Raw genomic sequence first — 13,546 nt, forward strand, 5'->3', positions numbered from 1 at the left:
AAGTCATCCCAGCCAGAGGGAGCAGGGAGGGCTACAGGGAGGAGGAGGCTTTGGGAGGGCTGGGTAAGCCTGTGAGATGCTTCTAGGACTTGGCCAGAGCTGCTTGGGGTTGTTTCCTTTTTGTGGGAAGTTGTCTTACAAGATTAAACTACTGTCTGAAGGTTGTCTGAAGGTTATACGGTTTTTACACTGAACCTGGTTTAACAAATGGACTCTGACTTTCCCTCTGGAGATAGCTAGAGTCCATGCAGCCCCAAGGTAGGATAGAGAACTTCTCTCTGGTCCAGAAAAGCGGAATCTTCATCTCTCTGCTTCTGACACGCCCTGACTGACTGTAATCTCGGACACAAGACATTTAACTGCTCACCGCCCCCCAGGATTTTGTTGTTCATTCATTTTTCAGTCATATCTGACTCTTGGTGACCCCATTTGGGGTTTTCTTGGCAAAGGTACTGGGGTAGTCCACCAGGTCCTTCTCCCGCTCATTTTACAAATGAGGAAACTGGGGCAAGCAGGATGAAGTAACTTGATCAGAGTTTGAAGTCTTCCTGACTCCGGGCCCAGCTCTCTATCCACTGTGCCACCTAGCCCTTCCCCTGCAGTTTACTCTACCAATTAAATCACAGACTTAATCCAAAAGAGGAAAAAACAAAACAAAACCTCCTAGATTGTGACCTGCCTGAGACAGCTTAGGTGTGATGATGCCTGAGGGCCCAGGGCTTGGTTTATCTCTTTTTTAAATTTCTGGCATCGATTTATATTTAATATTTTTTTGAATCAATATCATCTCCTTGAAATGTCATGAAAACCAGTGGGCTTTTCATTTGTTCTAGGGACTAAATGTGGTAGGGGTGGGGGAGGGCAAGTTAGAATGGTCGGTGTCCTGGAGCACCTTTACCCTCCTGGAATGGCCTGGAGAATCCTGCACCCCAATTCCCATCTTCCCTTTTGCTTACAGGCAGCAATGGGCATGAGTTCGTGTTCCTTCTGAAAGGCCACGAGGACCTAAGGCAGGACGAACGGGTCATGCAGCTTTTTGGCCTCGTCAACACACTGCTCGCCAATGATCCAACATCCCTTCGGAAAAATCTCAGGTACATGGAAACAGTGGAAAGGAGGAAAGGGGGGGTGCTGTGAGTCACCATCCTGGGGGCTCCCAGATGAGGCTCTGTGATGCCACACATTCTCCTTTGAGAATGAAGTGGTGACGCTGTGTCCCTGCCACACAATGATGGGAAGCCAAAACAGCAAGTCCAACCATTTTCTGAAAGACTTTAATGCACTAGGTTTTGTTGTGAGCCATCGTCCCTTCTTTGGAGTACCCACAGTGGAGCAGTGTTGTCACCGATTTAGAATAGTGATTTACTTACTGACATCATCTGTGTTCCGTTGTATTTTTATTTACTTTGTTATGTGTTTCCCAATTGCATTTTCATATGGTTTGGGCTTCACTCAGAAGAGTGGCAGGCATTGCTGTGGACTGTGTGTAGAACACCTCTGATTTGCCTTTTTTTGTGTGTGTGTTTTGGTTTTTTGTTTTTTTTTTTGGTAAGGCAATTGGGGTTAAGTGACTTGCCCAGAGTCACACAGCTAGTAAGTGTTAAGTGTCTGAGGTCAGATTTGAACTCAGGTCCTCCTGACTCCAGGGCTGGTGTTCTATCCACTGCGCCATCTAGCTGCCCCTGTAGGACACCTCTGGTCTGAAGGAACAGCATATTTGGGATTTCCCAGGTTGTGAGAAGCTATAGCCAGAGACTTCCTCCTGAGTCCCAGCTCAGGGTCAGTCCACTGCCAGCCTTGAAGGTGGGCCATAGCCAGGTCTAGTCACTGATGCCTGCCAGGTAGGAAGAACCCCGGGATGAGCTCCACTGGGGGATGACCTTGTTTAAGGAAGCTGTGTTTAGGCCACTCACGTTGTGTCCTCTGCTGACAAGTGTACGATGGCTCCATCCCCTCCAGCATCCAGAGATACGCTGTCATTCCCTTATCCACCAACTCGGGCCTCATTGGCTGGGTCCCCCACTGTGACACACTGCATGCGCTCATCCGAGACTACCGGGAGAAAAAGAAGATCCTTCTCAACATTGAGCATCGCATCATGTTACGAGTAAGAGACAGATGGCTGGTCGGACACACCCAACCTCCTTCAAGGTTGGGGGGTGACCTTGGTTCTTTTCTTCTAGAGGGTGTCTCTTCCTAGTGGCTAAGGCCTATGGGCAGGCACAGATTGGGTGGCCCAGGTTCCTTTGTGGGGACAGGTGGTGCTAGGTGGCACTGGGGCAGGCCTTCCCACCTCTGATCCACTCTGAGGCTTTGGGAAATTGTTATTATAGCATAAGGGTCCAAGGAATATTTTAAACCTAAGCCAGCATCCTTAATGGAGAGCCAGAAGGGCCTAGAAATGTTTCATTCAGCAAATGTTTGGGGCCACTATTATATGTGAGACCCTGAAGGATTTCTTTTTTTTATTGGACCCATTCTGAGACTTCATAGATGCAGGGGCTTCCTCGTGAGGACCTCTCTCAACCAAGGCCGATTGGCACCATCGCTGCCACTTAGGTCACAGAGAGCTCTCTGGGGTGCTGAGAGGTTAGGTGACTCACTAAAGCCCGGTCTTCGTGCTCTCTATGCACGATATCCCACCGCCTCAGTCGGGAAGAGACAAGATTTTTCAAAGACATGGTCTTTGCCCTCACAGGGCTTACAGTCTAGCATACCTCAGACTCCAACCCAAGGGAGGCCCTGAGAAGGTACTTTGAGGACCAAGGTACCATGGGAAGGCACCGTGATGGGGAGCTCTCCCTGCTGGAGGAAACAGGCACTGATCGCCCCCACTGCAGGAAGGCAGGAAGTGCTGTCGGTCAGCTCTGTCACCCCCAGACGTGTCTGGATGGCTCATCAGCACTGCAGCCTCCACTCCAGGAGGCCTCCCACACAGGCGGGGGCCTGGGTTTTGACATCATTTTTCTGGCGCTTCATTGGGCGGGTAGGCCGCCAGGCTCAGGTGACCTCGCAGCTTCTCATTTCACTGAGTCCTTATCCACATCATCATCTGTCTTGGGACAGCGTGACTGAAGTGCCCGCCTGTCACTGACTGGGATGGGTCTTGTTTCAGATGGCTCCCGATTATGACCACTTGACTCTGATGCAGAAGGTGGAAGTGTTTGAGCATGCCGTCAACAACACTGCTGGGGACGATCTGGCCAAGCTGCTCTGGCTGAAGAGCCCCAGCTCCGAGGTACCTCAGGCTTTGGCAGTGGCTGTGGGCCATTCTCTCTGTGCTCACGCTCCCTCAGCTACCACCCCCAGATGGGGTCCTTCCGGGAATGCATTTAGAAGCCTCGTGGTGTCCTGGCAGTTTGGGTCTGCTGTCTCCCTTGGCACTGTATTGGTCCTAACCTTCCTGAGGTCACTTTGGTTCACTCCCCCCCCCCCCCCCCCCTCTCTGTTGTGTTCTAGGTGTGGTTTGACCGAAGAACCAATTATACCCGTTCTTTAGCTGTCATGTCGATGGTTGGGTATATTTTGGGCCTGGGAGACAGGTGAGTGACTTTTTTTCTCCTTCCTTCATCATTTTTCACCATCTAGCCATTACTGTTTGACCTTTTCTGCTGTATTTTCTGATAAGCCACGGATGAATTTGGAAGTCAGATAGTCGCTGCTGCTTGCTAGTGGCATAGTAACGTCTCATGCCGGCATGGCAGAGAAGGCTAAAGCTTTATGTTTAGCAGAGCAGTAGCCGGCCCTTAAGTCAGCATTTTTGTGGAGGGGACAGTACTTTTTGCTTTTTAGTCCTCAAAGTCTGAGAAGAGTGACATATTAATGAATGTATTAAGGACGGCTCATGAATGAACTCATGCAGGTGTTTCCGTTTCATTATTATTTGCTGCTTAAGGTTGGTTTGAATCTAGGGATTCTATAGTTTACAAAAATCAACATAGGATCAGAAAGAGGGGGCAAGAGGACTGTGGCTGGCATCAGAAAGCCTCAGCTGGGATCCTGACGTGGTTCTTTTACACGCTGTGTGACTCAAGACAAGTTACTTAGCCATTCTGGGCCTCTTGCAGACTCACAGGGGCTGGAAGGGACTTCAGAGCCCAAGTGGCCCGGCCTGCATGTGACCAAGAGCCCATGACCCTCTGCAGCACCCCCAAGCAGTGGCACCTGCCTCTGCTGGCACCTCCAAGGAGGAAGAGCCCTGCCCCCTGGGGCAGCTCTTTCCAACCATTGCTCCTGGCACTGCCTCCCGGGCTGACGAAGAACAAGGCTGGTCCCTTTTCTACAGACCAGCCCTTCCTGTACTGGAAGAGAGTTCTCCTGTCACACTACACCTTCCCTTCCCTCTGAACCCTTTTTTCTGAGGCTAATCCCCCCAAGTCCCTCAGCTGACCCCAGGAAGCCCTAGGAAGGTTACTGCCTTCCCCACATCTGTGGGCACCATGATGCCAGCCTCTGCATTGCCCAGGGTCCGGCTCTGGACCCAAGTAGAAAGCTGCAAAGAATGCTCTGATTTGGCAGCCCCCTCCTCAGGAACTCCCACAGCTGCTAGGGCCTCATCCAGATGTTTTCAGCAAACATCCTTTCTTAGGCATTTTTTGTAGTGGGACCTCTTGATGTTCCTGCATAGTTTCTTCATTGTAAAATGAAGGGGGTGGGCTCTATAGTCCCTAGACCCACTCTAAATGCTGTGATTCTACATATGGGGTCCTTTGGCCAGCTCCAGCCTCGGCTCTTATAGGCTGTGAAATCAGCTCAAGAGAAGAAAAATTCATAGTTTGGTGGCAAACCCTTTCTCCTAGAGTGACTTTATTAAAATGGGAAACCCACCTATGACTTAGGTAACAAGCCCTGTGTGGTCCTATGAGTCTTGCCTGTAGTAGTGACTTGTCCAGAACACTCCAACTCGTCATTGTAATAAGTGGTAGGATTAGAACTCAGGCCTTCCTGACTCATAAGTCCAGCACTGGAGCTACTCCTTCCTGGTGCCTCTTGATATAAGAGGTTGATATAACTCATTCAAAAGCACATTTTAGATATCCATCCTTTTTACTCATAGATGTCTTGTAGAATTAGAACCAACCACACAAACTCGAATTTTTTCTCTACTTTTGTACTACTCTGTTGGCTAAAAAAGGAATCTTAAAGTGTTTGGAACTAGACACTGAGCAGCTGCAAGCACTTCTGGCCCTTTGTCTCCTGCACATCCATTTACAGATCCTTTCTTGCTATAATTCACTTTGCTCTCCCTCAAACCAGTAGTAAGTGAACACAACACAACAAGCATCCCTAACTAGGATGCAGAATGCCTGTTCCCTAAATGCCTGGTGGCTCTGGTCATGGCTCTGGCCAGATAGGCCCAGGAAGGCCCTTGCCACACAGCTGCTCGGGGCCTCTCATTCCCATTGGAGCCTGTCTCTTGGGCAGCGAAAGCCAGGCAAAGCTCATTGTCGGGGCAACTTCTGGTTTGCCCGGATACACTCTCTGTTCGGGGCCCAGGCCGATGCTGGCTGGTTGATTGATGTTTCTGTGCCGTCCTAATAACTTACACCTCTGCTCTCTCCTTGGAATAGACACCCATCCAACCTGATGCTGGACAGGCTCAGCGGGAAGATCCTACACATTGACTTCGGGGACTGCTTTGAGGTGAGGAAGCGGCCTTAATTCTGACAGCCCTGATGAATGTAGAGGGGGGACTTCCACTTGGCAGCCCCTCCTTCTCATGCAGTTTAAGAAGGCTCTAAGCCCGCAATGAGGACCACTCTCCCTCAGCCTGCCAGGCATGCCACGGTCCAAGCAGCCCATCACTCTCTGTCACCTTGTCTCTGCTGTCTCCTCCTGCTCACCTCCCATAGTCATTCCTTGCAGACACAGAGCAGAGACCACTCTTGGCATCGCCCTCAGCATTACACCTAGTGTCGGACACACTGGACACGCTTAGATTTTGTGGGGCTCATTTCTGTCCATTACAGTTTGATGACTTGCAGGAAAAATCCCAGGGCTTTTTATGCTTAGCCCAGGGCCATGGCAACATGGAGACTGACCGAAATCTCTGGGTTAATTCAAGCTGATCTGGGGGGAGCACTTCTCTTGGCCTGGTTTCAGCTCGAGAAGGGCAACTAAGCAGAGGTCTTGTGACTGCTTATTGCACTTTAGGTGGCCATGACTCGAGAGAAGTTCCCTGAGAAGATTCCCTTTCGATTGACCAGAATGTTGACCAATGCAATGGAGGTGAGTGGGAAGCTTCAAATCTTACTGAGATGAGCCAAGAGGCTCCTTCTCAGAGCAAGCCAGCCTTCAGAAGCAGGGCCTGCACCCAGCGAGGGCTCTCTCCTCGTCCTCACTTTGCCTCATCCATCCATCCTCAGAGATCAGCGTGGGCTCACTGGGTCGCTGTCCCTCTGACGGCAGCTGTGGGGTGTGGTGTCCAGAGCTGGCCTCCTGTGACCTTGGCCCAGTCGCTCCTCTCTGGGCCCTGGGCTCTAAGACCGCACACTGCTACGCAGGTGTCAGCTTAGTGAGTCACAGCTCCGGGCCCTGTCCTAGCTCTTCCAGCCTGTGAGGTGCTGCTTTCTGCTCACTCATCACAACTCTTTCAGTCAGTTCCTCACTGGGTCGAGGGCATTGGACAGTCAGCAGTCTTTCTTGCCCTGTCGGGCTCCCACCCACTCTGTGCCATATGTCAGTAAAAGCAGTGTGCCTGTGGCCCTTCTCAACAAGCTCTGGGCCTGTGCTTTAGGTAACCGGCTTGGACGGCAACTACAGGATCACTTGCCACACTGTTATGGAGGTGCTTCGGGAACACAAAGACAGCGTGATGGCCGTGCTGGAAGCCTTTGTCTATGACCCCTTGTTGAACTGGAGGCTTATGGACAGTGAGTGTGTTTGGGGCATGGGGCGGGGGGGGGGGGGGGGGTGAGACGGGGAGGTGCCTCCCTGGCTCCAAATGCCAAAGAACGATCTCACAGACCTGTAGGATTCAGCCCCTTTGTAGGTTGGGGACCGAATGTAACTTCCTACCTATGCCTCCTCCTGCCCTAAGAGCGTGGAGTCTTTGCTATAATTATGCTTTTAGATGCACAACAAAGGGTCCACTTTTTAAAAAACCTTTCCTAATGTCCCTAACTACAGAATCTAAAGAACTGCTTATTAACCATTTACGCTTAATCACTTGGAATTTCTTTCTTTCCTCCCTTAATAATGACTGATCTCCCTCTGCTTTGGTCTGTAGAACAGAAAACTGTGAAGTTTGGGCAGGAAATAGAATTGTGTCTTAGGGGAACAGAATTTTATTCAATTCTTTTTTTCTGCCCAGTGATGGAAACTTTCCCTATAAAATTCCCTGCCATCAGATCCTGTTCCCAACGTTTCTCTCTCACACTGGATGTGGAGGGGATGAATTAAGTGGAGAACTAACAGTGCATGCCCTCGTCCCCTACTCCTGTGCCAAATAAGGGATGATTGTCTCTTTCTGAGCATTGCTGGTCAGTGTGCACTACATTTCCTTGACCTCAGATGAAAGCATCAGACACACTTCAATGTTAGTTTTATTTCTTTCCCCAGCAAATACGAAAGGCACTAAGCGATCACGAACGCGGACAGACTCCTACTCAGCCGGCCAGTCTGTAGGTGGGTGTATTTCATAGAGAGAGTGGGAGGGTCCAGTCAACCTTGGGGCATTAGAAGGGCAAGGCAGGGGCAGCTAAATAACACAGTGGATGAAACACCGGCCCTGGATTCAGGAGGACCTGAGTTTAAATCCGGCCTCAGACCCTTAACACTTACTAGCTGTGTGACCTTGGGCAAGTCACTTAACCCCAATTGCCCCGGGAAAAAAAAATAAAAGAAGGGCAAGGCAGGCCTTTTCTTCCAGCACCTAAAGAAGGTGCTTGTTGCCTCAGAGTCACGTGCCAACAGAATCGCAAGGTGACCACATCCTTTATAAAAATACCATGATTTTATAATTATATAAGAATAGAACAGAAAATACATGATAGCAACATTGTAAAGACAAACAACTTGAAAAGCTGTAAGAACTATGATCAAGCAAATGACCAGCAAGGATTCTGGGACAGTGATGCTGATGGTGCGTGTTTGTTATGAGGCACTTCTCTCTTCTTCAGTGTTGTGGCAGGGTAGAGAGCGAAAGCTTGAGAGAGAGGAGGGAGGGGAAGAGAGAAGACATTGATTTCTGTTCATTAGAAACATCAGACTTTAAGGTGAAGAAATGACAAGGTAAGCCTCAGCTCTGGACTTGATTCTGAAGAATACGGAGCAAGAAGCAATTGGTGAAGTGGAAATTTTGGCAGTCAGAGGAGCAAGGCACCATTTAATCTTTTTTTTTTAACCTTCCTCTTTTAAATATTTTGTTTTTTTCAATTGCACATAAAAACAATTTTTAACATTTGTTTTTTGCAATTTTGAGTTCTAAATTCTCTCTTTTCCCTTCTCCCTTCCTTGAGAAGGCAAACAATTTGGTGACATTTCTGCATTAGTCATGTTGTAAAAGAAAACACAGACAAGAAAAAGAAAGTTTTTAAAAGTATGTTTCAATCTGCATTCAGGCTCCATCAGTTCTCTGTCTGGAGCTAGATAGCTTTTTTATCATAAGTCCTTTGGAATTGTCTTGGATCATTGTATAGCTCAGAATAGCTGTCGTTCACAGTTGATCACCTCAAAGTGTTGCTGTTACTGTGTACAATGTTCTCCTGGTTCTGCTCACTTCACTTTGTATCAGTTCATATAAGATTTTCCAAGTTTTTCTGAAACCGTCCTGCTCATCACTTGTAGCATCACAGTAATATTCCATCACAATCATATATACCACAACTTGTTTAGCCATTCCCCAATTGATGGGCATCCCTTCAACTTCCAATTCTTTTGTTTTGTTTTGTTTTGTTTTGGATAATGAGGGTTAAGTGACTTGCCCAGGGTCACACAGCTAGTTAAGTGTCAAGTGTCTGAGGCTGGATTTGAACTCAGGTCCTCCTGAATCCAGGGCCAGTGCTTTATCCACTTCACCACCTAGCTGCCCCCCAATTTCCAATTCTTTACCACCACAAAAAGAGTTGCTATAAATATTTTTGTACATATAGGTCCTTTTCCTTTTTCTTCTCCTTTCATCTCTTTGGGATACAGATGTAGCAGTGGTATTGGTGGGTCAAAGGATATGCACAATTCTATAGCCCTTTGGGCTTAGTTGCAAATTGTTCTCCAGAATGTTTGGATCAGTTCACAACTCCACCAACAGTGCGTTAGTGTCCCAGGTTGCCCACATCCCTCTCCAACATTTGTCATTTTCCTTTTCTATCATATTAGCCTATCCAGTATAGGTATTATAGGTATGAAGTGGTATCACAGAGGTTTTTTAATTTGTATTTCTCTAATAGTGATTTTTTCACATGATTTTTTGATTTCTTCATTTGAAAATGTTCATACCCTTGGACCATTTATCAATTGGGGTGTGACTCATATTCTTATCAATGTGACTCAGTTTACCATATACTTGAGAAATGAGGCCTTTATCAGAGAAATTTGCTGCAAAAATTTTTTTCACAGTTAAGATGACTGTATATTTCCCTCCATCTTATTTTCCCCCTGTTTATCCTTCTTTCTCTCCTTTCACCTGGACTCTCCTTAAAAGTGTTTTGCTTCTGACCACCACCTCCCTCAGTCCATCCTCCCTTCTTTCAATGCCTCCCTTCTCTTATCCCCTTCCCCCCCTATTTCTCTGTAGCATAAGATACATTTCTATAGCTGAGGGTGTGTGTTATTCCAATCCTCTTTGAGCCGGTTCTGATGAGAGTAAGGTCCAAGTGTTGTTAACCTCCCACCTCTTCCTCTCCACTATAAAAGCTCTTTCTTGCCTCTTTTTTGGTGAGATAATTTATCCCATTGTACCTCTCCCTTTCCCCTTCTCCCAATACCTCCCTCTTCCTGACCCCTTAACTTTATTTTTTTAGACATCACCCCGTCTTCAACATCATTCTTTCTCTTAATTTAATTTTTTAGATATCCTCCCACTGTAGTCAACTTAGACTTGTGCCCTCTGTTGAGGTATGCTCCTTCTAACTGCCCTAAGAATGGTAAAGTTCTTAGGAGCTTCAAGTGTCTTCTTCCCATGTAGGAATGGAAACAGCTTAACCTTAGGATTTCTCTCTCCTGTTTACCTTTGTATGCTTCTCTTGAGTCTTGTATTTGAAAGTCCCATTTTCTATTCATCTCTGGTCTTTCCATCAGGAATGCTTTAAAGTCCTCTATTTCATTAAAGAGCTTTCTTTCCCCTCCTGAATAATTATTCTCAGGTTTGCTAGGTAGATGATTCTTGGCTGCAGTCCTGGCTCCTTTGCCCTCTGGAATATCATATTCCAACCCCTCCAGTTCTTTACTGTAGAAACTGCTAAATCCAGTGTTCTCCTGACTGTGGATAACAAACCAATTCAAAACAATTTGAATTGTTTCTTTCTGGCCGCTTGACCTGAGAGCTCCGGAATGTGGCTGGCATATTCCTGGGAGTTTTCACTCAGGGATCTCTTTCAGGAGGCAAATGGTGGATTCTTTCACTTTATATTTTACCCTCCGGCCCTATTCTATCAGGGCAGCTTTCCTTGATAATTTCTTGAAATATATTGTCTCGGCTCTTTCATCATGACGTTTAGGTAGCCCAATAATTCTTATATTGTCTCTCCTAGATCTGTTTTCCAGGTCAGTTGTTTTTCCAGCGAAATATTTTACACTGTCTTTTTTTTTTCATTCATTTGGCCTTAAAAATTATTTCTTGATGTCTCATAAAGTCATTTGCTTCCATTTGCCCAATTCTAATTTTTAGGGAATTGTTTTTACTTCAGTGAGCTTTTGTGCCTCCTTTTCTATTTAGCCAGTTCTGCTTTTGAAGGTGTTCTTTTCTTCAGTGAATTTTTGTACATCTTTTTCAACTTGGCCAGTTCTGCCTTGTGGCCACACCCTCTCTCCCCTGTTAAGTTGGAGGCTCTTGGAGAGCTCCCTAGCACCTTGCCCATCCTAGGGACTTGGTATAGCTTTTCCTGAATCAGATTGATGGGAGGGTGTTTTCCTGATGAGAAGTCCTCACCAACAGAGAATGCTAGTCTAGGGAGCAGCACCCAGGGGAACAAGGAATGGAATGAGCATTTAAATAGCACCCACTCTGTGCCATGCCCTGTGCTCAACACTTTAACAGATGAGGAAACTGAGGCAAACAGAGGTGAAGTGACTTGCTTAGGGTCACACACCTTTTCAATATCTAAGGCAGGTTTAAAATTTGGGTCTTCTTGACTCCAGACCCAGCACTCTGTGCACTATGGCGACACCTAGTCATTCCTCATAAGAGGAACCTGGGAGTTACCTCTAACAATGAAGTCATAGATGCAGACCCTCTTTCCAATTAAAAAAAAAAAAAACAACAAACCCTCTCTGTTAATGTGTACTATCTTACATGGGTAATTCACATTCTTTTCCACTGAAGGCCTCAGCCATTCAGATGTGACCTCTAGGATTTGAGCACTCTCCTGCCCCCTAGCAAGGTGGGGCTCTGCTCCTTAAATGAGCTCTTGGTGTCCAATATGTGAGGCACTAATAGGGGGGCTGCCTCCAATAGCAGGTTTGGCCAAATGCTTTGCACCTGTCATCACCTTTGCTCCCAGCCACCCTAGCAAGGAGGTACTCTTGTGCCTCCCATTTTACAGATTAGAAATGAGGGTTCAGAGGTGCTAAAAATGGTAAACATTGGCCGTTCAGATTTAAACCTGGCTCTTCCCACCCCCCAGCCCCCTGGTCCCATTGTGTAGAGTCCAGTATACTTCTGAGAAATTCATTTGTTCCCTGAGAGGAAGACTGTTTTCTGAATAAGTTGCCTCAGGGACTCCTCTTAGGCCTAGTCTAAAAGGTATCTACACATCTTTTGCTATTTTCTTAGCTTCTTTTGTTTTGCTAACCACTCTATTCTTCCTGTGTAAGGTGGATATAACAGCTTGTAGATAGGGAACAAACCTCCCATCTCCCCAGCCCAATGTTCTGTGCACTGATTGGAGCTGAGGAGGGTTTGGTCAGCACCTTATATCACAACCACATCCTGAGGAGGGTTTGTTTTGTTATTTTTCTGTTTCCTTTCCCATAGAATTATTGGACAGCATGGAGCTTGGGGAGACCGCCCATAAGAAAACGGGGACCACCGTACCCGAATCTATCCACTCTTTTAGTAAGTACAACCTTGGGTGTGTTAGGTTGTGAGGGGTCTCTTGGAAAGAGGTGTGATTGTGTGCTGCCCAAGGGGGGCGGGGTTCAGCAGAGGTGGGCCAGCCCTGGAGAAGAGAAGGAATGTCCCCTTGTTATGTTCTGCCAACAAAGGAGAACAACGCTGCCTACTTAGCAGACACAGGTGAAAAGTTGTTCTGACAGGCCTTGAAGCATTGTTCTTTCTCCTGTTTGTCTTTCAGTTGGGGATGGGCTGGTGAAACCAGAGGCCCTCAATAAGAAGGCTATTCAGATTATTAACAGGGTTCGAGATAAACTCACTGGTGAGTATGTGTCTGTGTTTCCTTAGAAGGCTCCTCAGCCATGTAGAAAGCATTTCATTTCTCTAAGTAGATGGTTGGCACGGTTTTCAGGTTCCTTATTAGGGCCCAGGCTTTTACTACCAATTAGCTAATTAATTAGATGATGCTATTCCTCTGAGGTCAGCAGTTCCAGAGGCTTTCAGGCCTCTCTTGTCGATGACCTGTGCCAATAGTACAAGTCAAGGTCGTATGAATACAACTTTAATTGAGGCACACAGGCTTGGTTTACTTTGGTCAGATATCTTTTCTATCCATGAGCTGTTAACTAACGTGAAGGGCAGCTAGCCCATCAGCCCATTTGTTCATTTCCCTATAAATTCTAGGCTAGAGAGTAGTAGATAGCCATAAAATGTTACAAATATGGCTCCGTGGAGAGAGGGCTGGGCTGGGCTGTGGGTCAAAAAGACCTAGGTTGTGATCCCGGGGCAGTGAGGTGGCACCATAGTGGATAGAGCACTGGGAACGTTTAGGAGGACCTGAGTTCAAATCCAGCTTCAGCTTTGTGACCCTGGGCAAGTCACCTCACGATGTTTGTCTCAGTTTCCTCATCTGTAAAGAGAAGGAAACAGCAAACCACTCCAGTATCTTTACCACGAAAACCTCAAATGGGGTCATGAAGAGTCAGACAGACTGACCACCAACTAAACAACACCAAAATTTAATCCCAGCTCTAATACTTAAGAGTTGTGTGGCCATGGTCAAGTCACTGAACCTCTGTGTGCCTCAAGCCACTATCTGTGTTGTAAGCGAGTTCTGCTCAGCTCTGGTAGAGAGAGTTCCCACTTAGGGATTCACAGCAAAGGAAATTCTGGGTCCTCCAAGGAGATTCAAATTCATGACATGAGCCTCAGGGATGTCCAAGACACAGTAATGTATGGTGAGCTTTTGGAGGCTTCTTTACCCGCCTTGCGGTGAGGCTGTGCTAACTGTTCTTTCGAGGAAGCTGGAAAAGAACCAGCTCTGGCATCTCTCACAAT

At 47.0% G+C, this 13,546-nt stretch overlaps 1 protein-coding gene across 2 annotated transcripts in view; it reads left to right on the forward strand.

Moving 5' to 3' along the window:
- The window catches only part of MTOR (mechanistic target of rapamycin kinase), a 113,081-nt gene that overhangs the window by 97,851 nt on the left and 1,684 nt on the right, over nucleotides 1-13,546 (forward strand). The window contains exons 47-56 of one of the 2 annotated variants that reach the window (XM_043992307.1): nucleotides 959-1,094; nucleotides 1,960-2,107; nucleotides 3,116-3,238; nucleotides 3,460-3,542; nucleotides 5,571-5,643; nucleotides 6,154-6,228; nucleotides 6,737-6,872; nucleotides 7,561-7,626; nucleotides 12,131-12,211; nucleotides 12,450-12,530. In XM_043992307.1, the coding sequence (XP_043848242.1) occupies nucleotides 959-1,094; nucleotides 1,960-2,107; nucleotides 3,116-3,238; nucleotides 3,460-3,542; nucleotides 5,571-5,643; nucleotides 6,154-6,228; nucleotides 6,737-6,872; nucleotides 7,561-7,626; nucleotides 12,131-12,211; nucleotides 12,450-12,530 (1,002 nt within the window). The remainder of the gene's footprint in view (nucleotides 1-958; nucleotides 1,095-1,959; nucleotides 2,108-3,115; nucleotides 3,239-3,459; nucleotides 3,543-5,570; nucleotides 5,644-6,153; nucleotides 6,229-6,736; nucleotides 6,873-7,560; nucleotides 7,627-12,130; nucleotides 12,212-12,449; nucleotides 12,531-13,546) is intronic. The other variant, XM_043992308.1, reaches the window with a different exon arrangement.

This window comes from Dromiciops gliroides, chromosome 3 (assembly GCF_019393635.1).
Source record: "Dromiciops gliroides isolate mDroGli1 chromosome 3, mDroGli1.pri, whole genome shotgun sequence".
NCBI classification, from domain to species: Eukaryota; Metazoa; Chordata; class Mammalia; order Microbiotheria; family Microbiotheriidae; genus Dromiciops; species Dromiciops gliroides.